We start from the raw sequence: 27,404 nt of genomic DNA, 5'->3' as shown, positions 1-27,404 counted from the left end.
GGCACAGACGTTGAAGGGCTTTCAGAACAATATGAACTTGTAAAAATAACACAGCCAACATTTTGTTCAACTTTAGATGTATCATAAAATGAATTTAGTCATGTTTGTGTTGCTTGAAAACTGGAAAGACCAGGATTGATCAGGTCTTCCCAGTCCATTATAAAACAATACAGACATTATGTAATCGCTTTAAAAAAACCTTATTAAAAATTGAATTGACATACTCGCTGATTAATCAGTGAATGCTTTATTGAGCCACGCTGATCAATAATTCATTTACTTCTACTCACTGTATTACTGTGTATTTAATATTCAAAATAAAGAGTACATTTGTATGACTGCTTTTTAAGTAAGAATCATTATGTAATATCTTGTGTTTTGCTCAGATTACTGTAGTGTCACAATATAACTCAGACAAAATCTAACTTGCTTCTCTGTCAGAAATGACTACCTTTGTTTCTCTCATGCTGGGAGGCTGGTAGCAGATTCTGATAGGTGTTTTACACAGTCAGAAGTGCCAGTGACAGTAAATAGTGAGAGTCATGAACACATTTAAGACTAGTTGGTTGTTCTAGTTTTTTTTTTTTTTTTACGGCACATTGAACATTTGTATTGAGGCACTCTTCAGTACCAGTGCATATATTTAGCCCTTTTTATTTTACACATGCAGTCATGGGCAGAGGTTGGTGACATATGAGCTGTGAAACGAGGTGTGAATGCGCTGTATGAAACACGGCACACATTCCAGCACCCCGTCTGTTTTTCTACCTAGAGAAGAGCTTTTCCAGCTCTGATGGAACTTGGTTAGGACATTCCTTTATTATGGATAGTATCAGAATCCAGGGGAGGTACCTGTCTGTGTGTCAACATAAACCTTTTTAATGTACATTCTGTGAATATAGGTAATGGTGATCCACTTTTTCACAATACTGATTGATGCAAGTAAATACTATTTTACAAATGATAAAGCACAGACATGCATGATATAATTAAGGGATAATGGCATTGTTGTGGTATAACAAAGGAGTTTTATTTTGACAGAGGAACACGCCACAGCGATGTCATTGTCACTATTATACTGCACCTCTTTACAGGGATTTGCTGTTTGAAGTAATCATTGCAGTCCAATCTCTAAATCAGAGTGAAAGTTGCTTGGGGTATCAGGGGAGGGTGTGAAGGCACATAAAATACAAATAATTAAAACAATTTAAAAAAAAGAGTAATTGCAAGAAGAATGATTAGTGTAAATAAGTGTATTTTTAATGTAAGTTTGGCAGGAATGGGATTAATTCCATCTCTACCAGGAACCCACAGGTGTAATGGGGCGATCCCCTAATACTCTGGGGTTTGTGTGCTGTGATGCTGTGCTGTGCAGTCGTACTGTTGCTCCAGGGTTTGTGTGCTGTGGTGCTGTGCTGTGCAGATGTATTGGTGCTCCAGGTTTTGTGTGCTGTGATGCTGTGCTGTGCAGATGCTCCAGGTTTTGTGTGCTGTGATGCTGTGCTGTGCAGATGTATTGGTGCTCCAGGGTTTGTGTGCTGTGGTGCTGTGCTGTGCAGATGCTCCAGGGTTTGTGTGCTGTGATGCTGTGCTGTGCAGATGTATTGGTGCTCCAGGGTTTGTGTGCTGTGGTGCTGTGCTGTGCAGATGCTCCAGGGTTTGTGTGCTGTGATGCTGTGCTGTGCAGATGTATTGGTGCTCCAGGGTTTGTGTGCTGTGGTGCTGTGCTGTGCAGATGCTCCAGGGTTTGTGTGCTGTGGTGCTGTGCTGTGCAGATGCTCCAGGGTTTGTGTGCTGTGGTGCTGTGCTGTGCAGATGTATTGGTGCTCCAGGGTTTGTGTGCTGTGCAGATGCTCCAGGGTTTGTGTGCTGTGGTGCTGTGCTGTGCAGATGTATTGGTGCTCCAGGTTTTGTGTGCTGTGATGCTGTGCTGTGCAGGTGTATTGGTGCTCCAGGGTTTGTGTGCTGTGGTGCTGTGCTGTGCAGATGCTCCAGGGTTTGTGTGCTGTGATGCTGTGCTGTGCAGATGTATTGGTGCTCCAGGGTTTGTGTGCTGTGGTGCTGTGCTGTGCAGATGTATTGCAGATGTTTTCAGATGGAAATTGTTTGATAGAACATGCTATTTTTTTAAGTGCACATTTGAGACCTATGGTTTGTTAGTTTGAATGCATCAGCAGTGCAATCCTGTCAGTGCTGTGCTCTACAGTATGGGAACAGGCTGGCGGTTCAGTGACTTCCTTGTTCCAAGGAATGATCTCAGACAAAGCTCCCTGCTGCCCTCGCCTTGACAGGCACTGCTGAGCAGGGAGACAAATCTATTCTCTTACCTCTTTTTAGCACTTATTAGCACTAGCCCTTATAAAAGAACCGCACCCACTCGGGTTCGTTGCACCTTTAAAAACCGACCCAAGACACAGAAATTGATTTTTTTCCGCGCTAACGCGCTATTTTTAATAAACACAATTAAATAAACAAAATAAACACCTAGCTCCTTCGGAGCGCTAACTAAACTTCCGGGAACACCCTGACTACAAGTGGGATAGCTAAGCCGTTTCCCCACCAAACAAAACACACACAGGTTTTCACTTCAAAAGGTTTCACACTACCTTTTTCCTTTTTTTTCGCCTGCACGCACTTGCAAGCGGGTTCTCCACACAGCAGCAAATACACTGGCTGCTTTATTTTTATACCTGGCAGCAGGCCTTAATTTGCAATAACAAGGCCAACTGCCAGAACAATTAACAAATGATAATTAACCAAATTAATAAAATAATTAAACGAAACAAAATGTGCCTACGCACATGTTTTTCTGCAGGGAGGATTTAACCCCCTCCCTGCTGTCTTACACCCTCTTTTAAAGAATGTGTCATTTTAACTACACCCAGTATATACATAATTACAGTATATATAAACTGGGTGTAGCTCAAATGACACATCCTATCCCAAGCATGTGATGCCTAATCGTATTTCAGTAGAAATCTTTACAAACTACATAACCTCAAAAAGAAAACAAGGATATGCTGTAACAGTAGCCGGACGCAGCAAGCTGGAATCAGCACAATACTGAGAAACTCTGCATGTGCAGAGTCTTCACCCAGTCCCATTTACAAAATCAAAAGCAGCACTTCTACAAGGGTGTGAATGAGTTCTGTAGGAATCGAGGCTCTCCTTGTATTTGACACTCTTCCCGGAGCTCCTATACAGCAGAGCTTGCAGACAGCAGACCTGTGACCTCCTGCTGCTGCATGTAGTATCCAGGAGCATGCATGTAAGAGACACGATGAAGAAGGATTCGGAGAGGGAGGGAACTCGGATACCTCTGCTGAAACTACCTGTAGAGAATAGAAACAAACTGGAAAGCCAAAGAAGAATGTAGCCCCTAGAATTACATTGCAGTATCAAGTTGAACATGACTGTGTGACATAGTCCACAGCTTTAACCCAAAAAGGACTACCTTATGATATATCATACACAAAATAGCCCAAGTTTGACCCCTCCCACGCATATATATAATGATGGGAGGAATGAATCTGTTATTGGACAACACCAGTGTATTGTTGTTTGAATCCATTCCAGGTGCAATAGAATGTGTAAGTTTATAGACCATGTGATGGCATCTGGAATTAACCACGTTTTAGACACAAGGAAAGATTGTATTTCCTAAAGGTTACCGAAATTCGCCTGGAAACTTCATCTTTGGATTTGAATGAATGCAAGATTCTGCAGTGAGATCTGGGAAATGAATTGTGCAAGTGAATATGCACTGTGAAACATAAATACACATTATAATGCTGAAGACCTTTAATAAAGAAAGACTACTTACAATGGAAACATTGCACTTGATTCCCTGATGCTGGATACACTTGTTTTTGTATTCTTTAAATGCTGAGGTGCAGATATCTCAAACACAGCAATGAAGATGAGAGGGTTCTGCTGCATTCTGGATTGAATCAGTTCTGTTGTTGCTGTTAGTATATTAGAGGTTTTGCAGTTCTGAGTGGAGCTGCTTATACTATTGGAACGGTCTTCAGTTTAGTTGTATTTCTGGTACAGATGTCTGCAGTCTTGACAGTTAAATCCTCGGGTAGCATTTCTTTAATCACTGTCATGTGAGTGACAGCCCTTTAACACAAATGTGTGTGCTACATCTGGCAGGTGTTTCCAATTTGTCATCCAACCAACAGACTTGCTACTGGGGCCTCAATCACAGAAACAGTCCTGGACTGACACACCTGTTTCCTATCACTCCCAATGTGTCTGCGCTACAGTGACCTCTGCTGGATTTAAAAGGAATGACATGCTTGTGCAACAGATTAACCTCTGGGCCCTATTCACAAAGCTTTAATTGTGTGTTTGTTCGCACCATGCTAGTTTAAATGCTAATGAGAGGACAGCACAGTGCTTGGTGGTCAATAGTAACTCGCATTCTTCTCATGTTTGCTTTCAGAATGGAAGCCAGCCATCAACCTAGCAGCCATTGACTGCGCATATGGCAGGAACCGGATATCCTGTGCCCACTTTGAAGTCAGCAAATATCCCACTATGAAGGTACAGTGTTGGCGTTTCTGTCAATCTGGGTTTTAATGCTGTTAACTATTGCAAAATAGACCTATGGAAAGGCAAACGTCATGGTCTCTACTGCCCTTTAAGGTGTAATTATAGAGAGTCTTCTTAAAGTGATTGCAGCCAACAAACTAGCACTTCCATTAGCTATATAGAGCTCAATGTGCAGTTTTGAATGAAGCACGTGTTATAGCAAACAGGTATTTTCATTTGATCTGGTACTACTATGCATTATTTTCAGGATATCTGTTACACCTGCACTTTCTGGGCCATTTCACCTCAGAAGTTAATGGGTTGAACCATGTTACTGGCTGAATGCATGTCAGTCAATAGAGGAGTCAGCTGGTTGGATAATGAAGAATGTGAAGGGGTGGGGACAATTTTACCCTTCAGGTTTTCGCCCTTTTCATGCCCAAAAGTTTTGCATCACCTTAGGATCTAAACATAATAATAATAAAAAAAACTATCTGAACATAATTTAGATATTTTATTTAACATTGTGTAATCAAAGAAACTGCAAAATGATATCACAAAAGTCTACCAGAAGCCATAATAGTAGTACAGTATTTCATGTTAAATTTTGAAATGCCACTTTTCTATATGGAAAACTACAAAGCGGTATGTAATTCAATATGTTAACCTAACATTATTCAGCAGATTTCATTTGACTTTTTGAAGCAAAATGAGTCAAATCTATAGGGTGATGCAAAATGTTTGTCCTTAGCTGTAGTGTTGGTTTACAGTCTAGATTGTTGGATTACAGTCTAGATTGTCTAAAGTGCACATGAGAGTGGAAAGCTTGTAACCTTTTGTACTAATAGATCATATTAGCAGGATGTGTGAGTTGAATGCAGGAGTTGTGAGTGTGTTTGGTTTAGAAACTTCTGCCTCTTTTCCAGTGTACACCCGAGCCGCGCCGGGGCCATACCGAGCCCTCACGGTGCGGTTAAGGAGAGCCTGGGTTGTTTTTCCACTGCAGAGCCGAGACGTGCTACTGACGTCACACGCAACGAAAGAAAGTTGTTATTAATCATTGTTTTTAATTAACTCAGTTTGCCAAAAGATGCGCAAACAAATTGTGTTCAAAAATGAATAGACCAACGGTACAGCTGTATCTTGTATCGCTATATTTAGGAATTTCTTTATAATCCACAAATTGTATTGATTATACATCAGCTCAATAAAGTTAAATTAGTTCTGTTGAAGGGAAAAAACGTTTTAAAAATATGATTTGCCAAAGATATCCCGTTTAAGGAGAGTTGTTTTTTGTTTAGGTGCTTAACAAAAAAAGCTGCGTGAGTGCAACGAGAGCTGTAGTTGTATGTATGGTACAGCTGTATTTTGATTTACTATATTTTTGTAAATAAGTTTAGAATTGTTTTATTTTTTTGCATTTATGTTTATATTAATATAATAAAGGTCAAGGATGAGAAATTTGGTAGAATTTTGTGTTTTTGAGTGTATGAGTTAAGTATACCGTATTATGTCCATTTGCTACAAATCATCAGAAATTTGGGCATAAACTTTGTCATTTCTGATGCACGACTCCAGATCTTTATGAACACTTCTATCTGCCCACAGAGAAACTAGAGCCTGCACTTCCTCAGTGTCCCAAGGCTGTACTTTTCTCTCATCACACTCGCTGCCCGCCATGTTTGTTGTTTTTCTTTCTGGAGTGTACTGACTGTTGCAACGTAATGATGAAAATCCTTAACCCTGCCCCTGGCTCGGCTAGGCTCGGAGCCAGATTCAGATGTCTTGTGAAGCTGGAGTTTCACGATTAGGTTCTCACTTGGCTCGACAAATAGACAGTGGAGCAGCACCCGTACCCGTACCATACCGAGCCCTCACGGGTCGGGTGTGCCAGTGGAGAAGGGTTATTAGAAGTGATCAGAGGAGCGAGAATATGGAAAGGTGCAGGTCAGATTGTACCAGCAGAGCAGTGATAATGAAGACTGATGTAACCAGAGCAGTGATCATGAGGAGAGGATTGTGATGTAACCAGAGCAGTGATCACGAGGAGAGGATTGTGATGTAACCAGAGCAGTGATCACGAGGAGAGGATTGTGATGTAACCAGAGCAGTGATCACGAGGAGAGGATTGTTGACTAAGGTAACTGAGTTAGGTGTAAAACAGGCTTATTTAGAGCTCCTTGTAGACCAGAGGAAGAAGAGAAGACTGCAACACTGTCTCCGGAATTGGTAAACATGCCTTTTCTGTATTTGCATGCTGCTAATACAGTCTTGTTTGACTGCATTGTTGTAGTGCGCAGATTCATTGGGTTCATTCCACACAGACAATTCTGAGGTGGCGTTCAAATCCTAAAAGGATGCATTAACTTCCAGGTTCAGTCAATGGGGTAATAAAGTCTCAAATCTGTGAATCCAGAAGTTTGCCCTTTTATCTCACATGTTGGGATTGTACATTCTTCCTATTTGAAGAATCTTCATATTAACAAGGCTGGGGTTTTGAGAGCTGAAGTGCTTTGCAGCACGTTGATCCAGCTGTTATATTTGAATAAGGGCACAAGCAACTGCTTTTCAAACTTTGAACGAGCTCCTTGTTTAATGCAGCCTTCTTACAAACATCTCAAGAGCATGGCGTCTGCTGCAAAAACTCTCCAACAACCCCACTTGCAGCGCCTTGTATCCTAGCAACAGTAAGCAGGACAGTCACTCCACATTATCTGATAACCCGTAACTTAGCAACCACAGGAAAATTGATCGCTCTTAAAGGTACAGACGTTTTAAGAACTAAATGCACAATGATATACAACATAATACCAACTTTTTTGATAATTATGGCCAACTTCTGGTTTTAGAAATGAGTATGTAGGCGATTCAGTGGTTTTACCGACTTACTGTTTCTTGCAGTCACTGTATAACACAAATGATAATGTAGATCTACACAAACAGTTTCTTTCAATATGATCACAGGTAGAGCATGTGTTCGGTACAACGGTGTGAGATCCAGGATTTATGGCAGGTTGTTTTAATTCAGCGAAAAGATCATAGAAGATTGGGCCACCCAAACTGATTAATAAACAGAGATTCAAAACAACATGTTACTCTTCAGTTGATTGTGTACAGCTATACAGATAAGAAACCATTAACAACAGACACAGATTCTTTTTTAAATTATCCATTTTTTAAGCCATTTTCTTGAGGTGCCATTACCACCACAATTGTAAAAGTCTATTTGAAATAATTAATACAAATGTGTATTTTCTAAAACTTTGCACAAAAATAAAACACTGTTGCAGGTGATTTGGCACTGCATGTGGTAAAACAGAATAACCTCATGCGATATGCTTGCAAACAATTTGCAGAAGATCCGGATATAAAGAAAAATAAAAGGAAAAAAGAGATGCGGGTGCAAGGCTTAGATGCCAGTTTTGCATGCAATTCTAATAGATTACATGCAAGGACAACTGCGTACATATAAAGAAAAAACACATATGCAGTTCAACGGTGAAAAAGATAATTGGAGAGCGTTCAATATTACTATCGAACACAAACTGCAGGAAACTAAACCGAAGTGGAAGGAAACACAAGAACAGATGAAATAATGAGTTCAAAGAGCAATGGGTTACAAGAAGAGGTACGGAGCTCCACGGTGCACAAACAAAGGGATCCCACACTCTCCGTCGTAGAGGTGTAACATTTTAAAAGAACAAGTCAGTGCTGTAAAAGGAGCGATTGCGATGCCCATGTCGCTACTACTGGTCCATTCTCTTATCAGATTCACTGATTCGCTATACAGGAGCACATCCCATACAGTTCTGACAAAGCTGGTTCCCTATGGCCAGCCGTTTTAACATTCAATCATCAATTTCTGATGTCAAAAATGATGTTGTGGATATCAAGAATTCTATTTGTGTGCAGCTCAAGATCTGCAGTGAGAGCTCTGGGATAAGGTGTGTCACTTCAGGGTTGTACCTGTGGCTGGACCAAGGGGACACCGGTCAGGGGTCTGAAGAATCATCGAGGGAGAGAGAGGCTTCTATTTGAAATCACGCTGTCAGATTGTTAGTGATTGGTACTTAATAATTGTGTAGACGAGGGCAACCGAGAGAACGTCTGTTTTGTGTTAGATTTACACATTTGTATTCCATTTAACAGTTACCTAACAACTTTATGTTAAAAGGACTCAGATCTCCACAGCCGTAGTAAACATTCAGCCTGGAATGGGATGGCAGTGCCGAGTTGAAGAGGATTGTGAGACGCTATCTCTTGTGCTGTGTGGAGGGATCCTAAGCCGCAGGGACTGTGCGCTCCAGTAATCACCTTGGTGCATTGTCCAGTGTCCAGGGGCTGCATGTTTAATTGCAGATCAGTTGGATTCCAGAGCCAAGGTATTTGTGAAGCAGCTTAAAGATGGTATTAGGTGTAATCAGGGAGAGCTGTATCCTCCACAGCATCCTGCTCAGGCTTGCAAAGCATTTTCACCACCACAAGCGGCTCAATAAACATGTTGTAGTTTTATATCCACGATATTTGCACTTCCAAATGCTGCATCTTTTTATTTTATTGCACCTGTTACTTATAGTGGCTTTTTTATTTTCCCTATACATTTATTTGTTACAGTTTCACTGTTGATACAATGTAATGATTCTCCAACACTCGGACTGTATTTGTCGGTCATGTATGTTGAGTGGCGTATCATCCATAAATTTTAAGCATCCAATTGTGCTGAATTTAGAAATACTAAATGAAACTTAAATGACATATTTTGTCTTTTTGAATGTCTTCAAAAAATACTATTGTGTCATTACATAGCAGGTAAAAACCACAGCTAATGCAGCTTCCCCCAGTTGTATTAATTTATAATAATGTGTTTAATAAAATAGCAAAGTTTATTATATGAAAAGAAATGTTTTTGAAAAGAGAGCTGCTTTTCAGTGCCAGTAACAACTTCAAATAACCAAACCCCCAAATGTTTAGCTTGAGAGGCCTGATTTAGGTTCTCTAGCTTAGTGTGTTGCATACAGTAGCATCGTCATTCTCAACACATTACTCCAGTGCGCAGGTCCTTACATTGGTTACCAGTGAGCTACCGAATTGATTTTAAAGTTGCTGTAATAACTTATAAGGTCCTTCATAGATTAGGGCCATCCTATCTCCAAGAACTACTAACTCTATATTCCTAGTCGTTCTTTGAGATCAGAAAATGCAGAACTATTAATTGTTCCAAAAAGTGGTCTTAAAACAGCTGGGGCCAGAGCTTTTTGCTGTTGTGCTCCTCGGTTGTGGAACTTTATTCCGATTACCATTAGGCAGGATGAAACACTGGATTATTTTAAATCTAAATTGAAAGCATACTGTGCTTTTAAATAATTAGTTGTAACTGGAGTGTACACATGAGCTATTTAGTTTTGTTTGTAACTTTGTACAGCGCTCTGGGATGCCACGGAGTGAAGGTTGCTATATAAAAATACATTTCTATTGTATTGTATTGTATTGTATTGTATAGCATGCAAAAAGAACAGAATAGTAACTCCTAAACTTAGTCAAAGTGCCTTAACACAGAGCTATCACAATTATACAACAACTGCTGTCCCATGGTTTCCTATGGAGGTCCCCTAATCTGTTATTACTCAGTAACGGAACAGCAAATAAAGCACAACTGAGAAGAGGAGCCTAATTAATGACACTAGTTCTGATGAAATGCTTCACAGGGACTGCAATGATTATTTCAGACAAACAAAGGCAAATAAAGAGTTGTAGTATAACAGTGATAATCCTGCTGTCTCAGGGAGCTCCGTTAGTATCTTGTAATGTGCCAAAGCAATGCAGTTATCTCTTAAATAAAAAGCACAGTATTTGAGGCATTTTAGAAAGTACTTTACCACTCAGAATGAGCATCAGAGACTGCTGAGGATGAACTAAGAAGATGCCGTTTGAATGTGTTTGTTTTTTTTCTCTTCCAGTTCTTCCAGGCTTACTCAGAGAATGGGTCTAAAGGAGAGGTGCTTAATGGTAAACCCCCCATTCAGAAATGCAATCTCTTCAGACTAGAGAGTTTATAAAATACTGAATGCAAAAGACACAGGTGCTACAGTAACACATTATCCGTTTACTGCCAATGCACACAGAGTATTTGTTGCCCATTTTAGCCCACGACTCAGACCCCTTACTTCCTTGTTCACTAAATGTTGTTATAGTAAACAATTTTAAGTTTAAAAGGCAGATTTATAAATTGCATGCATTTATAAAATGCAGATTTTCTAAGTGTAGTGCAACTTCTGACTTAGGTTTTACAGGCAGGAATCCTGTGAAACCAGTTTAATGGAACTGAAATAGCTTCTTTGTAAATCACATGTCCTAAATAACTATTGTTCATCCCAGTAGACCATGTAGTGTAATGTACTGGTGTGATGGAGCATTGTGATGGTTACTAGGCAGTGTGAGTGTTCTAACCCCTCCCCACCTCCCCACAGCAAACTCGTCCAGCAGTGTTACAAATCTGCGTCAACTGATCATCGACCAGCTGGAGAGCCATGTGGAGGCGTGGCCCCCAGCGTGCCCACCCCTCAAGCCGGCCAGGTGAGACACACTGTCTAGACTAGAGAGAGAGAGTTGAGGGGTTTAGTTACACAACATACCCTAAGTCACTCCCCTTTTAGAGGAATAGATTGGTTTTGAGCCGACTCTGGCAATGCTGAACCCTGTTAAATGTACAGCAAGGTGCAGAGGCTTTGCCACTTAGTGTGATTCCTGTCCAGGTTCACTTTTAAAAACTTGTGGCTCTAACAGATTTCATGATGTTTCAATGAACAACTAAAATATATGCAAGTTCAATCTCTAAGTTTGTAATAGTGTCATGAGACAAGCATGTTAATATTGAGACTAATGACCACATTCATATTTGAGAAATGTAATGTATACCATTAAAAATCAAATCCCTGAAAATACGTAAGGAAGAATTGTCTGCCAAACTAGGACTAGTATCTTTGTTACCTGCGCAGTATTGATGCAACCAGGGTAAAATGAACAACAATTGTTAAGTATTAAGAAGGTCATTTTTACTGTTTCAGAAGAGCAACTCTTTTGAAATCCCCTTCTTCACATTTGGCTGTATATCAATTTTTAAAGTTATTATATACAGTAGCTTGTCAAAAGATGCCCTAGTTCTAACTTCCTAGGAGCAGTCTAGATGACACTGGACACATACACTATGGAAAACTGTGAAAGAGGTTTTTATCTCGGTGGTTTAAAATTCACCCTTTTGTTGCTAGCGTATTTTACCAGTAAATTCAGACTGGAATATAGTTGAAGCGTGTGTCAGTCTGTGTGAACACCAAAAAAGTGAACCTGAAATGGTCCTTTAAGTAGTTTTGAGATAATCTCCCAAATCATGCTGATGAGCAGAGCTGTGCAATGCATCTTTAAAGAACCGCATGCCTGCCAGCTCATTAATCATATTCCCGGCAATACAGAGCTCTGCTTAAAAAGATGCTTGATGCAAAAGGTTCAACTGGGATGATTTGTCATGTTTTTCAATGGATTGCGGGAGGTTAAAATAGCCCCATTCATCACATATAGTTAGACGGGAGCTGGGAGGAGGCGGGGGTGAGAGTAGGGGTTGAGGAGATAGTCTTCAGTATTTTAAGTAAAAGGGGTGATCATCACCTATGTGTTCAAGCTTCTCCTAAAACTTCAACGGTATGCTTTAGTTCTATCAGACTAGTGTTATCAAACTGCACTGTGTGCCATGTAGAATTGTAAATGTAAGTTTTACTAAATTATGTGCAGTTGAATTACTTTACTCTAGTTTAGAAATGTTGTTGATCTGAAATGTTCTCAAATTAAGAAATCAATGCTGATATCTGTTTTGAAATGTAACATTGTGTGTAAGATTATGTTTTATTGTTATAAAAGTCTTACAACATACTGGATCAAAGCATTTCTCCAAATTGCAGTTAGTACCCTATACTTCCAAGACCCAACATTATTGCCATGTAACATATTAGATCTGCCAAAAACAGTTTTAGATCCATCATTTTTTACTGTTTCCATCATTCTTTCAGCCAAGTGCCGCTACTGCTGTTGCACAGTGAAAATTAACTTGTTTCAAAAGAAAGCGTGTTCTTTCAGTTTTTAGTTTTTATTTTAAGCACCACTCTTTCTTTTTTAGAGGGATAGAGGGGGGGGGGGTAGATTTAAACCCTGTCTCTCTCGCCGTACAGTGTGTAATACATTAATGAATAAACACAGTACAGTGTGTAATACATTAATGAATAAACACAGTACAGTGTGTAATACATTAATGAATAAACACAGTACAGTGTGTAATACATTAATAAATGTGTGTCTTTGTTTTTTTGTGTTTCCTCTGCAGTGCAGCGGAGTTGAGTTACTTTTTCAAGACGAGCAGCAAGCAGTACCTGGTACTGGTGTTTGAGGAAGCTTCCTCTTATGTCGGCCGAGAGGTCAGTTTGGATTTATTGCTACTGTAGATACAGAGGATCAAAGGTTCCTAACCTGTGGCTTGTGAGTACAACTCTAACAAGCTGCTGACAACATCTTAGTGGACAGCACTGTGTAGCTCTGGGCGCATTGTTCAAACATGTGTGTCTTGTTCAGCACTCTTGTCCGTTGTTTGTCACATTTTGTCATAACCCGCTTGTCACCAGAGTTGTGCTTTTATGCAAACTACCATTCCAGGATCTGGAGTGAGCCAGTGCGATCCGGAGTGAGCCAGTGCGATCCGGAGTGAGCCAGTGCGATCCGGAGTGAGCCAGTGCGATCAGGAGTGAGCCAGTGTGATCCGGAATGAGCCACTGAGATCAGGACTGCTGTCCCATCGTAGTTGCTCATAAGTAGCACACAAATAGTTACACAACTCTCACGGAGCATATATTAATTAAATGACAACTGTCACAGATCTTTAGAGGTCAGGTGGATCACTTGCCACATCAGGTGCAAATATAAATCAGAGCTGCCCTGGCTGCTTACCTTTTTGACATAATTTTTTTCTATCCCTTTTAGAAAGTAAGAAAGATAGAAAGTAACATATTGTAGAGAGATAGATACAGGGTTCATTTGTGCCAGATCACACTGGATCCCAGATCCGGTACCTTTTTGTCTGAAAGTTAAGAATTATACAGTTTGCTAATATAAAAAAATCCCAATAAAATGTGTTTTTTTGTTGCAAAAAAGAATATTATTTTTATTATTATTTATTTCTTAGCAGACACCCTTACCCAGGGCGACTTACAGTTGTATACAAAAAATACATATCAAGAATTACAGTATAATTAAGAGCAAGATACAAAATACAATGACTTCAGTCCTAATAAGAGCAAATACAAAACACAGTACGATTTGATATCGGGGCAGTTCAAGAGCAGATAACAGTGTTGATAGTTACATCAGGGTTAGATACGAGTGCAAGTGAAATACAAGATACTACAGATTGGGTTAAATGCAGGATTAAATACAGTAAAACAGGGAGCAGATAAGTGCAAGTTAAAGTGCATTAGAGGCAGAGTGCTATATTGTCCAGAAGGGAAGAGTTGAGTTTTACAGGTGTTGTCTGAAGAGGTGTGTCTTGGGGGGGCGCAGGAAGGTGGTCAGGGACTGGGCAGTCCTGACAGAGGATATTAATGCTGTGTTTGTAGCAGTGATCACCACTGCAGAGGGTATTAATACTGTGTGTGTGTAAGAGATTCTCACCACTGCAGAGGGTATTAATGCTGTGTGTGTGTAAGAGATTCTCACCACTGCAGAGGATATTAATGCTGTGTGTGTAAGAGATTCTCACCACTGCAGAGGATATTAATGCTGTGTGTGTAAGAGGTTCTCACCACTGCAGAGGATATTAATGCTGTGTGTGTAAGAGATTCTCACTGCTGCAGAGGATATTAATGCTGTGTGGGTGTGATTGTGTTTTTAGGTTGTATTTTGACCTGGATTGCTTATAATGGCATCCAACATAGGTTTGAGTGCTGTACTCGTGGAGTTCATATATAGAAAACTGCGTACCCCACTTCTTCACAGTCTTTTTCAATGCAGAACGCATTGGTATTGAAGTGTCATTTCATTTGGAAGAGGCTATACCATTGTCTTTGATGGTTTTAAATACTAATTTGTAATGAAGATATCAATATTTGGAACAAAGAACTCTGTCACTACCATTTACAAGAAATCCAATAAAGTTGTGGGTTCCTGTGTTTTAGCTCCAGTTAATGTGTGGTATTCCTGTCTGTCTCCAGGTGACCATGGACCTGCTGCAGTATGAGAATATCGTGGTGCGCAGGGTCCTGAACTCTGAAAAGACGCTGGGAGTCACACACTTTCCATCCTGCTACCTTCACTTCCCCAACGGGACCTTCTGCCGGCTCAGCGTGTAAGTGACGTAGCGGGGTCAGGACGCAAGGTAGAAACACAGTTCCAAAGCACTGCTCCCTAGCAACACCACACTGGCACGAGACATTCATCTTTCTGTTTTCCATACTTCCATATGTGTTGCAGGAGAGCAGGGCTTTTCTTGCCTATTTAGCCCCAATCACTTCTCACTTTATATTGAAATGTACAGCTATCCCTTTATAGAAAATGGTTCCCTCTTCAAAGTATCGACCACTATAGAAAGACAGGTGGAATATTTGTACAGCATTTTACCTCCAAAAATAAGGCTCTCTAACACTGACTGTCAAGACTAATCTGACATTCAGTGTGATGCCAAGATATTAAAGTAAATGTAGCTAATAAAATTGCTGCATACATTTTCTCCACAATGCACACCCATTCATTATATAGATCTCAAATGTGCAGTTTCAAAAAAAAATATATAATACCTGGTATTACACTAGGTTAACGAAATCTCTGTTTGCAAGCCATGCTTTTAGACTGTCATGCACTTCCTGGATTATTTCACCTAGAAGTTGAAATTGCCCCCACCCCTTCTCTAGCTTCTTTCCTGTCAATAACCAATCAACTGCTCCCTCTCTTGACTGACAGTATATTGCTTCGACCCAGAAGACACTGCTGGGGTGGAATGACCCAGAAAGTGAAGCAGTAACAACTTCCTGGAAGGCGAAGCAAGCAAACGAGGAACTTTTAAATAAAAATACATGTTTGCTGTAATACGTGTTTCACATTTGAGGCCCATGTAGCTAATGGAAGTGCAAATGGGTTTGATTAATGGAATTATTTTGCTAGCAACAATTAGTAAAACAGGCAGCAAATGTCCCACCCCAGAGTACCACAACCCAGGTTTGTCATTTTTTGTTGGTCAGAGTATATATCTAGGTTTTTTTTTCTTCAGATGTTGGCAGCTATCGTTATGAGTAAAACAATGAATCCCATTTGACCATTTCCCTTCCAGTGATTTTCCCACTTGCTGCAATGTCTGCCAGCTGAGAGTGTATATATTCCCTTCTCAGTGAAACAATGCACTTGTCAAACTAATATTCGTTTACCGCCTTCGAGCAGATGGCAGGATCAGATATCATTACTGATAATTTTCCCCTTCGCCAACCCTGCAATAAAAACACAAGACCTATTTTCCTGTTGCCACCTCTGCTCTTCAATTATCAAATGTTTCCCAGGAGAGTGCCCGGGGCCTACGTAAAACACTGCAGCCTGGGACTCAATTACACTTGACTGGGACCCAGCTGTCCCTAGAGCACAGCAACCCGTTTCCACAGGTCTGTGGAAGCAGGGAGACGCTGTGTGCTTGGGAAACAGTCTGTGACAGATTCAGAACCAGCAATATCAATCATCCATTCAGTGAAGTGTGCTGCAATATCAATCATCCATTCAGTGAAGTGTGTTGCCATCTGCTTTGGAGTTTTTCGTGGGCCATTTGGCAGATGAGCTGCGGCATAAAAAACAGCATTGTTTTCATGCAACAGATTAAAATCCCCCCCTCCCCCCCTATGTACCAGGGAGAAATATATATATCTATAATAAATCATTTTTGTGCATTTGTGAAGCAATGGGTTTTCTCTGCCAAGTTATCAAACAAAAAACAAATAAAATCAGAGTTTTTCATAAGCTTTTGTTGTGTAAATTTGGGAAATCCTTGGCGATTAATATATTGCCTAAATTATACATTTATTTTACACACAGCTTCCATAAACTGATTTTTCATCCTGTCAAGGATCTTAGCTGTTTTTTGCATAACACTTAGTCTCAAAGTATCTTGTTTATTTTATTTTTTGCACAGTATTTTAAAATTCAAGGCATTTGTTGTTCATATTGCTTGCTTAGTTTATTATTGGTTTATTATTATTATTATTATTATTATTATTATTATTATTATTATTATTATTATTATTATTATTTATTTCTTAGCAGACACCCTTATCCAGGGCGACTTACAATTGTTACACAATATCACATTATTTTTACATACAATTACATTTTTTTTTACACATTATTATTACATACAATTACCCATTTATACAGTTGGGCTTTTACTGGAGCAATCTAGGTAAAGTAGCAGTGTCCCCCATCTGGGATTGAACCTACAACCTTCCGGTCAAGAGTCCAGAGCCCTAACCATCTTGCGATGGTTTCTTGAGATATGCTAATTATTTTAATTAAGATGGATATTAAAGGCGCTAACGCATTGGTTTATTTTATTCAAGAGTAAGTAAGTAGTGAAGCCTTATTTTTATATTATTTACTGATCCCTTTATTAGGATGTTTACAGTCATTCTGAGGAGTTCTTATTGCAATATAAAGTATCCTTTTAACCATGATAAAAAAGCAAGTGATACTGTTCTAGTAAATCTTTGTTTAAATATAAAAAAAAACAGTGAAATGTTGATATAAGATTAAGCACAGGGAAATGTTTTCTGTATTTCAGGAAGCTGTAGCAGTTTGGGCTGTTTCTTTGTTGTATCTTTAATTTCATAAACAGCGCTGTCAAATCCTGATTGCTTCATAGGAGAAGATAACAGATGACATTATACAAATTATATTGTAAATTGTATTGTGAGATAGGGTAGTTATAAGGATTAAACTCATCAATGCCTTCTGAAGCAGACCGTTAAATAAACATCCTTAGGTACAGCACTGCAATTCCTGTCTGTGTCTGCATTTTAAACTAGATTTGCTATGACATTGCACGAGATTTCTCCAAACAAGATCAAACCAGGGCTCCACATTATCACAAAGATGTGTTTTTATTCTCATTATGTATTAATAGAAGTGTTTTCCTTTCCCAGACATGTGGAGGCACGCTCTTTTTACGTAGACGCTCTGCGGATGCTGCCGGGATTGGAGCGGAGAGCATACGAGCCCAGCGTGTCTCCGGCGCCTGAGAAGAACACCACGGCTGAGGAGTGGAGAGAGTTTAACAGGTACGCCAGGCTCCAGAGTCATCATCTAAACCATTCATCCTGCTGGAGTTTTACCTCTTATTATCACCCAGGTAGAGATACAACAATTAATCCATTATTGATCGGCTTTTGTTTTGCAAGCCTCTATTAAACATTCAAAGATCGATTAATCGTTCTGGTGCACAATTACAATATTAATTGTGTATTTACATGATATATCACATATTAATACATGTATATATTGTTTGTATAGCGATACAAGACCACAACATAGCTCATTGTAGTTCACCAAGTGGTCCTTGAATGAAGAATAAGTGTGCTTTATAGTTGGTATGAATACATACTCTCCCTTGCACATTTAACCCCCTTCTCCATCCCCTCTTCAAAAGCAGGATCAATACTGAATGATCTGAATGACTTTCCTATTCAGGGGGTTGAGTGGGGCAAACAAATCTTCCAGCACAGGTATTGAGTGCTCTGATAGGGCAGAGTATATTTGACAGTGAGAAATATGGAAATTGGCTTCAGCAATTCACTAATGCAGCCTGCTTGTAACAGCATCAGTGCCCCTTGCTTGTACACCTGTTGTCCAGTCTATTGGAATCTGATTCCATAGGGCAGAATCAGATTGGTTTTGTTTCAAGATCCATGAGTTCCTGTTTGATGCTGCAGGTCGCGGGTGTATATGGCAGATCTGGAGTCCTCTTTGTATTACTCCCTGCGTGTGGAGGTGGGGACTCACATCACCATCTCAGGGGAGCCGCTCAGTGAACTCAAAGCTTACATCACTGTGCTGGTCAAGGTGAGTCAATACTGGATCAACCACACTCATCCCAGGGATTGCGCCAGTGAGCCATGATAGGCTGAGGCTAACTGGAACAAAGAAGAATTAGGGGGACATGATTGAAGTCTTTAAAATCTGAAAATCTGAAACCAGGACCGGAGGTTGGAAATGAAGTCGAGATAGACTTAGGTCAGAGGGGAGGAGACACTTGTTTACACAGAGAGTGGTGAGGAGATGGAATGGGTTACCATGCTATTGATGCTGAATTACTGGGATACTTTAATTCTTGACTTGATTAAGTTTTGAGAAAGCTACTAAGAACTGGACAAGCTCTGATAGGCTGAATGGTCTTCTTGTTTGTACAATTGTTACACAGACCTCCCTCCTGTATTAATAGATCTTACTACTCTAACCTCTAACATGCGTCGTTTTCCATCTGGCAGTACGACTGAGTTAGAAGTGGTGTGAAATCAGTCTAGCTTGTTTCCATTAGTAGCATCAAGCCGGTTTAAATTGGAACTGCTTCAGCCCCAGTTAGGATTTCAGCTCGGTGGCTGAAATTGGTCTCTGAACTGGTACAAAGGCAGGTGAGCAAGAATAAAAGGAACAGTTGCGTACAGAGCTTGTATGGGAGCACTGGCTGAGCAATGCATTTCTACTGTGTGCAGTGTGCAATTGGAGGAAAATGGTGTACTTTTTGAGAGTGACCAGCAGAGGGAGACAAGAGCTTGATTGAGGAAATAAAGGATTTTAACAGATGTGACAGGGAAGAGGAGAGGACTCTTGAGACAGCCAGGCTCGCTAGAAACCACAGCCTCTCTCATTCCTGTATGTACTGGAAACTGGAGTGTGGAAGGTGTATGTAAACCATACAGGGGTCACATTTGAATGTATAGCTCTATTAAACCATAATGAATATTTTATTTCTGCATGTGTTTGAAACTTTCCTAGTCCCTTTTAGCCCTGGGTTTGTGTAAACAATCTACAAATCTAGTTATCAGCTGAACAGCATTTTTTTTAAATATTCAATTATTTAATTATTATGAGTGTTGTCATGTTTTTTAATCAATGAAGTGGATCTTAGCTCAACTGCACAACTCTTTATCTAATCGTGGGGAAACTGCTATGAGCAGGAGTCTAGGCCAGGGTGACCTTGGGGTAGAATTTTAAAAAAGCACAAGATTAGTACATTTGTGTAAAGTATACGTTATTTTACTTATTCCAATGTATATTTAAAAGGATTGTTAAAGTACACTGATGTTATTGTAATCAACTCAACATCAAAGACTATATTACAAGTTCCACAGCAAAAAAGCAAAGCGGATTTGTTCTGTCAGCTCCACTTCTAGTTACGTTTTCTTATTTCATGAACTCTGACTCTGCCTATTTCAATTAATTTCAGTCCATTTGAATTGATAATAAAACAATAAAACAACTAATAAAATTCCCAATATAGAATTCTGACAGTAAAACAGGGAAAACACTGCAATTCTATGATGAAAATGATGCCTAATCCACTGCAATACATTCAACAGTAGTATGTACTTTGAGTGCCAGATATTTCAAGTCCTTTGACTCAATGTATTAGTCCAGCAGTTTTTAAACAAAATTAAGCCCCCCTTTTCATTAGGAGGAATTGCCTGCCACTCCCAGCTCCTCAGACAGAGCCCAGTGGGAGAGCGGGATATTTCCAAACACAAGCCATTAGGAAGTTTGTGTTCAGCCACAGCTGTCACTCTGCAACATACTGGTAGCTAGTCCATAAACCAGCTTGCTATTTGTATTTTGTTAATTAGGCTGAGAATGTTGACCTCAGCAGGCTTTCCCTATTGGCTGTTGGTGAAAGCAGCTCCTCCTCATCCCATTAATTCTCCCCAGGGAGGTGTTGGCAAGCCTGTGCATAACCTGCAGCCTGCCCTGTGATAGCCGTACGCTCCCTGCAGAGCTGTGCATTACCTGCAGCCTGCCCTGTGATACCAGCACACTCCCTTCAGAACTGTGCATTACCTGCAGCCTGCCCTGTGATACCAGCACACTCCCTTCAGAACTGTGCATTACCTGCAGCCTGCCCTGTGATACCAGCACACTCCCTGCAGAACTGTGCATTACCTGCAGCCTGCCCTGTGATAGCCGTACGCTTCCTGCTGAGCTGTGCATTACCTGCAGCCTGCCCTGTGATACCAGCCACACTCCCTTCAGAACTGTGCATTACCTGCAGCCTGCCCTGTGATACCAGCACACTCCCTGCAGAACTGTGCATTACCTGCAGCCTGCCCTGTGATAGCCGTACGCTTCCTGCTGAGCTGTGCATTACCTGCAGCCTGCCCTGTGATAGCCGAACGCTTCCTGCTGAGCTGTGCATTACCTGCAGCCTGCCCTGTGATACCAGCACACTCCCTTCAGAACTGTGCGTTACCTGCAGCCTGCCCTGTGATACCAGCACACTCCCTTCAGAACTGTGCATTACCTGCAGCCTGCCCTGTGATACCAGCACACTCCCTTCAGAACTGTGCATTACCTGCAGCCTGCCCTGTGATACCAGCACACTCCCTTCAGAACTGTGCATTACCTGCAGCCTGCCCTGTGATAGCCGTACGCTTCCTGCTGAGCTGTGCGTTACCTGCAGCCTGCCCTGTGATACCAGCACACTCCCTTCAGAACTGTGCATTACCTGCAGCCTGCCCTGTGATACCAGCACACTCCCTTCAGAACTGTGCATTACCTGCAGCCTGCCCTGTGATACCAGCACACTCCCTTCAGAACTGTGCATTACCTGCAGCCTGCCCTGTGATAGCCGTACGCTTCCTGCTGAGCTGTGCGTTACCTGCAGCCTGCCCTGTGATACCAGCACACTCCCTTCAGAACTGTGCATTACCTGCAGCCTGCCCTGTGATAGCCGTACGCTTCCTGCTGAGCTGTGCATTACCTGCAGCCTGCCCTGTGATAGCCGTACGCTTCCTGCTGAGCTGTGTATTACCTGCAGCCTGCCCTGTGATACCAGCACACTCCCTTCAGAACTGTGCATTACCTGCAGCCTGCCCTGTGATACCAGCATACTCCCTTCAGAACTGTGCATTACCTGCAGCCTGCCCTGTGATACCAGCACACTCCCTTCAGAACTGTGCATTACCTGCAGCCTGCCCTGTGATACCAGCACACTCCCTTCAGAACTGTGCATTACCTGCAGCCTGCCCTGTGATAGCCGTACGCTTCCTGCTGAGCTGTGCGTTACCTGCAGCCTGCCCTGTGATACCAGCACACTCCCTTCAGAACTGTGCATTACCTGCAGCCTGCCCTGTGATACCAGCACACTCCCTTCAGAACTGTGCATTACCTGCAGCCTGCCCTGTGATACCAGCCACACTCCCTTCAGAACTGTGCATTACCTGCAGCCTGCCCTGTGATACCAGCACACTCCCTGCAGAACTGTGCATTACCTGCAGCCTGCCCTGTGATACCAGCACACTCCCTTCAGAACTGTGCATTACCTGCAGCCTGCCCTGTGATACCAGCCACACTCCCTTCAGAACTGTGCATTACCTGCAGCCTGCCCTGTGATACCAGCATACTCCCTGCAGAACTGTGCATTACCTGCAGCCTGCCCTGTGATACCAGCACACTCCCTTCAGAACTGTGCATTACCTGCAGCCTGCCCTGTGATACCAGCACACTCCCTGCAGAACTGTGCATTACCTGCAGCCTGCCCTGTGATAACAGCACACTCCCTTCAGAACTGTGCATTACCTGCAGCCTGCCCTGTGATACCAGCACACTCCCTGCAGAACTGTGCATTACCTGCAGCCTGCCCTGTGATAGCCGTACACTTCCTGCTGAGCTGTACATTACCTGCAGCCTGCCCTGTGATACCAGCACACTCCCTGCAGAACTGTGCATTACCTGCAGCCTGCCCTGTGATACCAGCACACTCCCTTCAGAACTGTGCATTACCTGCAGCCTGCCCTGTGATAGCTGTACGCTTCCTGCTGAGCTGTGCATTACCTGCAGCCTGCCCTGTGATACCAGCACACTCCCTTCAGAACTGTGCATTACCTGCAGCCTGCCCTGTGATACCAGCACACTCCCTTCAGAACTGTGCATTACCTGCAGCCTGCCCTGTGATACCAGCACACTCCCTTCAGAACTGTGCATTACCTGCAGCCTGCCCTGTGATAGCCGTACGCTTCCTGCTGAGCTGTGCATTACCTGCAGCCTGCCCTGTGATAGCCGTACGCTTCCTGCTGAGCTGTGCATTACCTGCAGCCTGCCCTGTGATAGCCGAACGCTTCCTGCTGAGCTGTGCATTACCTGCAGCCTGCCCTGTGATACCAGCACACTCCCTTCAGAACTGTGCGTTACCTGCAGCCTGCCCTGTGATACCAGCACACTCCCTTCAGAACTGTGCATTACCTGCAGCCTGCCCTGTGATACCAGCACACTCCCTTCAGAACTGTGCATTACCTGCAGCCTGCCCTGTGATACCAGCACACTCCCTTCAGAACTGTGCATTACCTGCAGCCTGCCCTGTGATAGCCGTACGCTTCCTGCTGAGCTGTGCGTTACCTGCAGCCTGCCCTGTGATACCAGCACACTCCCTTCAGAACTGTGCATTACCTGCAGCCTGCCCTGTGATACCAGCACACTCCCTTCAGAACTGTGCATTACCTGCAGCCTGCCCTGTGATACCAGCACACTCCCTTCAGAACTGTGCATTACCTGCAGCCTGCCCTGTGATACCAGCACACTCCCTTCAGAACTGTGCATTACCTGCAGCCTGCCCTGTGATAGCCGTACGCTTCCTGCTGAGCTGTGCATTACCTGCAGCCTGCCCTGTGATACCAGCACACTCCCTTCAGAACTGTGCATTACCTGCAGCCTGCCCTGTGATACCAGCACACTCCCTTCAGAACTGTGCATTACCTGCAGCCTGCCCTGTGATACCAGCACACTCCCTTCAGAACTGTGCATTACCTGCAGCCTGCCCTGTGATACCAGCACACTCCCTTCAGAACTGTGCATTACCTGCAGCCTGCCCTGTGATAGCCGTACACTTCCTGCTGAGCTGTGCATTACCTGCAGCCTGCCTTGTGAACGTATTTCCAGTATTAATCAATTATACAGTATTGTGAAATGTTTAATTGCAGAACTGATAACAACAAAAGTACTAAGATTCTAATATTGACATCACAAACAGTTTTATATTACAAAATGAATGACTGATTACAGAAATGTTCACTCTTGATATATCTGTGTAATTGTGTTCTTTCAATCAGCAATTGGAATTATAGGTAAAATAACTTCGATAATGTATCAAACTCCACTGAAAAATGATCACTATCAAAAGTAGGGGCCTCTATATGTCCGTGGAATATGTTACTCCTGGAAATCTGTGGTAAGGAATGTCCTTAGCAAGCATCAGAACAATTGGATAAGTAATTCTCTGGACATGTAATTAACTATTTTATGATGTTCCTGGCTGTCCACATTGCTGCAGAAACAATTTTTTTTAGGTGAAATTAATAGTAAAATATTCAACCTGGATGAAGTGTGGGGTACCACTGCGCTTAAAGGAATCTTTTAAAGAGGGGACAATTTCCTATTCAGGGATACCAGGTTCTCATAGGTAGACAGGTGGTGTGAGTCAGGCAACAACAGTTCCACCTCACGGCACCACAAACCAGCACAGATTTGTAATGCTTACAGTCATTTCAAGTCTAATTTAAAGTCTTAGTTCAGAAATGATAGCTGGTGATTTAAATCAGACATGAACGGTAAATGCTGTAGGAGAGATAAACCTGTCAGCATGTTCTAGACAGCAGCGTGTTTAAGCTGTCTGTTAAATTTCATAAGCTGTACAGGAAGGCTTGTGCTTCATGGTCAGAATTGAAACTTGTTTTTCATCTTGATGTATCTCTATATAAATAACTTATTTTCAAGTGAAACACATAGGGGCTGATTTGATCCACTTATACCCTGCTGATACAAGCCCCCCATTTTGGATTGTATCACTGAGAAGCATACTGGATTGCATCAAGCATCCTGGGACAGCCCTGGAAACGAGAGCTGGATGCAGTCCTGGGTCATTCCCTAGCGCAGGTACATCTTCACAACTGTGGAAATATCATATTCCCTACTACTCTAAATATCATGGTATCCCTGAATACCAAATTGTACCCTCTTCAAAAATTTGACAAAAGACATGGCGTCCCACAAGTGCAGTGGCACCCCAGGTGGTATCCACTTATTACCAGTGCAGACCGACTGGGTCTGTGTTTGTTCTTCTTGTTGGTTCCTTTAACAGTGAGCTTAGACTGGGATCTCATTGAATGCTGGATATACCAAGATATTTAGTTAGCAAAGAGTCTGGGAGTGGTAACACATGCACCAAATGCCACAAAGCAGTGTTTGAATCCCTTATGGAGTTGCAGTGCAGGCTTGGCCAGCTCTCTGCTCAGTGTTGAATCACTTATGGATTGGCTGTGCTGGCTTGGCCAGCTTTCTGCTCTGTTTGAATCCTTTATGGAGGGACTGTGCAGGCTTGATCAGCTCTCTGCTCTGTTTGAATCCCTTATGGAGGAACTGTGCAGGCTTGGCCAGCTCTCTGCTCTGTTTGAATCCCTTATGGAGGGACTGTGCAGGCTTGGCCAGCTCTCTGCTCAGTGTTGAATCCATTATGGAGGGACTGTGCAAGCTTGATCAGCTCTCTGCTCAGTGTTGAATCCCTTATGGAGGGACTGTGCAGGCTTGGCCAGCTCTCTGCTCAGTGTTGAATCCATTATGGAGAAACTGTGCAAGCTTGATCAGCTCTCTGATCAGTGTTGAATCCCTTATGGAGGGACTGTGCAGGCTTGGCCAGCTCTCTGCTCAGTGTTGAATCCCTTATGGAGGGACTGTGCAGGCTTGGCCAGCTCTCTGCTCTGTTTGAATCCCTTATGGAGGGACTGTGCAGGCTTGGCCAGCTCTCTGCTCAGTGTTGAATCCATTATGGAGGGACTGTGCAAGCTTGATCAGCTCTCTGCTCAGTGTTGAATCCCTTATGGAGGGACTGTGCAGGCTTGGCCAGCTCTCTGCTCAGTGTTGAATCCATTATGGAGGGACTGTGCAAGCTTGATCAGCTCTCTGCTCAGTGTTGAATCCCTTATGGAGGGACTGTGCAGGCTTGGCCAGCTCTCTGCTCAGTGTTGAATCCATTATGGAGAAACTGTGCAAGCTTGATCAGCTCTCTGCTCAGTGTTGAATCCCTTATGGAGGGACTGTGCAGGCTTGGCCAGCTCTCTGCTCAGTGTTGAATCCCTTATGGAGGGACTGTGCAGGCTTGGCCAGCTCTCTGCTCTGTTTGAATCCCTTATGGAGGGACTGTGCAGGCTTGGCCAGCTCTCTGCTCAGTGTTGAATCCATTATGGAGGGACTGTGCAAGCTTGATCAGCTCTCTGCTCAGTGTTGAATCCCTTATGGAGGGACTGTGCAGGCTTGGCCAGCTCTCTGCTCAGTGTTGAATCCATTATGGAGAAACTGTGCAAGCTTGATCAGCTCTCTGCTCAGTGTTGAATCCCTTATGGAGGGACTGTGCAGGCTTGGCCAGCTCTCTGCTCAGTGTTGAATCCCTTATGGAGGGACTGTGCAGGCTTGGCCAGCTCTCTGCTCTGTTTGAATCCCTTATGGAGGGACTGTGCAGGCTTGGACAGCGCTCTGCTCAGTGGCAGGTATATTATCCCCAGGGCGGACCGAGGCAGGATTAAAAAGGGCTTTCTTTACCGAGCAGGGGGACTGATGCATTTTCTTTTGAAAAGATCTCTGAGGGAGCTGTTTTTTCTCAAGAAATGATCCTAATCGAGTTTGAAATGACATATTGCCGAGGTTGAGTGGATTGTCATGGTGCTGGCAGATTGGGAGAGGCTGTACCTGCCTGGCTGTGTGTGGTGAGAGACAGGCTGGGCACACAGCGCCCTGGAGAAGTGCTGCATGAACCCAGAATCAAAGTACTCTTTTTGTTTTTCAAATTTCGCAATTAAATTTGAAAAACATTTTTTGAATTAAGCTCCCTCACTAAAGCAGTACCCACAACAACTCAGGAGATCTGAAGATCAGTTGCCGTCCTCTGACCCCCAATCGCCTCTGCCCAGGAGCTCGAGACAGATGTGAGCCACTGGCCTTGGATGCAAGCCATTGGGTGCCCGGCATGCAGAGGCCGCTGTAGCTAATCAGGGACCCCCTAATTCCAGATATTCAACTTCTTAGTAACACAGCAACCTTATGGCATATCTGTAGATTGTTTACAGCTATGGCCAAAAGTTTTGCATATCACCCTATAGAAGTAACCAATTTTGCTTCATAAAATCAAATGAAATCTGCTGAATAATATTACGTTAACATATTCAATTACATATCGGTTTGTAGTTTTCCATATACTTAAAGAAAAACTGACAAAAAGTGAAAGAATTGATTTTACTATTTTTTTTCCTCCCAATTTGAAATGTTTAATTGTATTTTTAGGCTCAGCTCACTGCTACCATCCCTGCACTAACTCAGGAGCAGTGAAGACGAACACACGCTGTCCTCCGAAGTGTGTGCCGTCAGCCGACCGCTTCTTTTCACTCTGCAGGCTACAGCGTCAGAGGACAACGCAGCTCTGGGCACCTTACAGGCAAACCCGCAGGAGCCCGGCCAGTCTACAGGGGTTGCTAGTGCGTAGTGAGCCGAGGACACCCTGGCCGACCTAAGGCCCCCCCCCCCGGGTGGTGCTTACCCAATTGTGCGCCACCCCTGGG

At 42.6% G+C, this 27,404-nt stretch overlaps 1 protein-coding gene across 1 annotated transcript in view; it reads left to right on the top strand.

The window, feature by feature from the left end:
* Positions 1–27,404, top strand: part of qsox1 (quiescin Q6 sulfhydryl oxidase 1) — a 57,869-nt gene that overhangs the window by 3,825 nt on the left and 26,640 nt on the right. The window contains exons 2-8 of the mRNA XM_059031937.1: positions 4,448–4,548; positions 10,494–10,542; positions 11,004–11,109; positions 12,905–12,995; positions 14,781–14,914; positions 17,742–17,876; positions 18,528–18,657. Of these exons, the coding sequence (XP_058887920.1) occupies positions 4,448–4,548; positions 10,494–10,542; positions 11,004–11,109; positions 12,905–12,995; positions 14,781–14,914; positions 17,742–17,876; positions 18,528–18,657 (746 nt within the window). The remainder of the gene's footprint in view (positions 1–4,447; positions 4,549–10,493; positions 10,543–11,003; positions 11,110–12,904; positions 12,996–14,780; positions 14,915–17,741; positions 17,877–18,527; positions 18,658–27,404) is intronic.

The sequence above is a fragment of the Acipenser ruthenus genome, chromosome 10 (genome assembly GCF_902713425.1).
Source record: "Acipenser ruthenus chromosome 10, fAciRut3.2 maternal haplotype, whole genome shotgun sequence".
Lineage (NCBI taxonomy): Eukaryota > Metazoa > Chordata > Actinopteri > Acipenseriformes > Acipenseridae > Acipenser > Acipenser ruthenus.
This window is presented reverse-complemented; position numbering and strand designations above follow the sequence as displayed.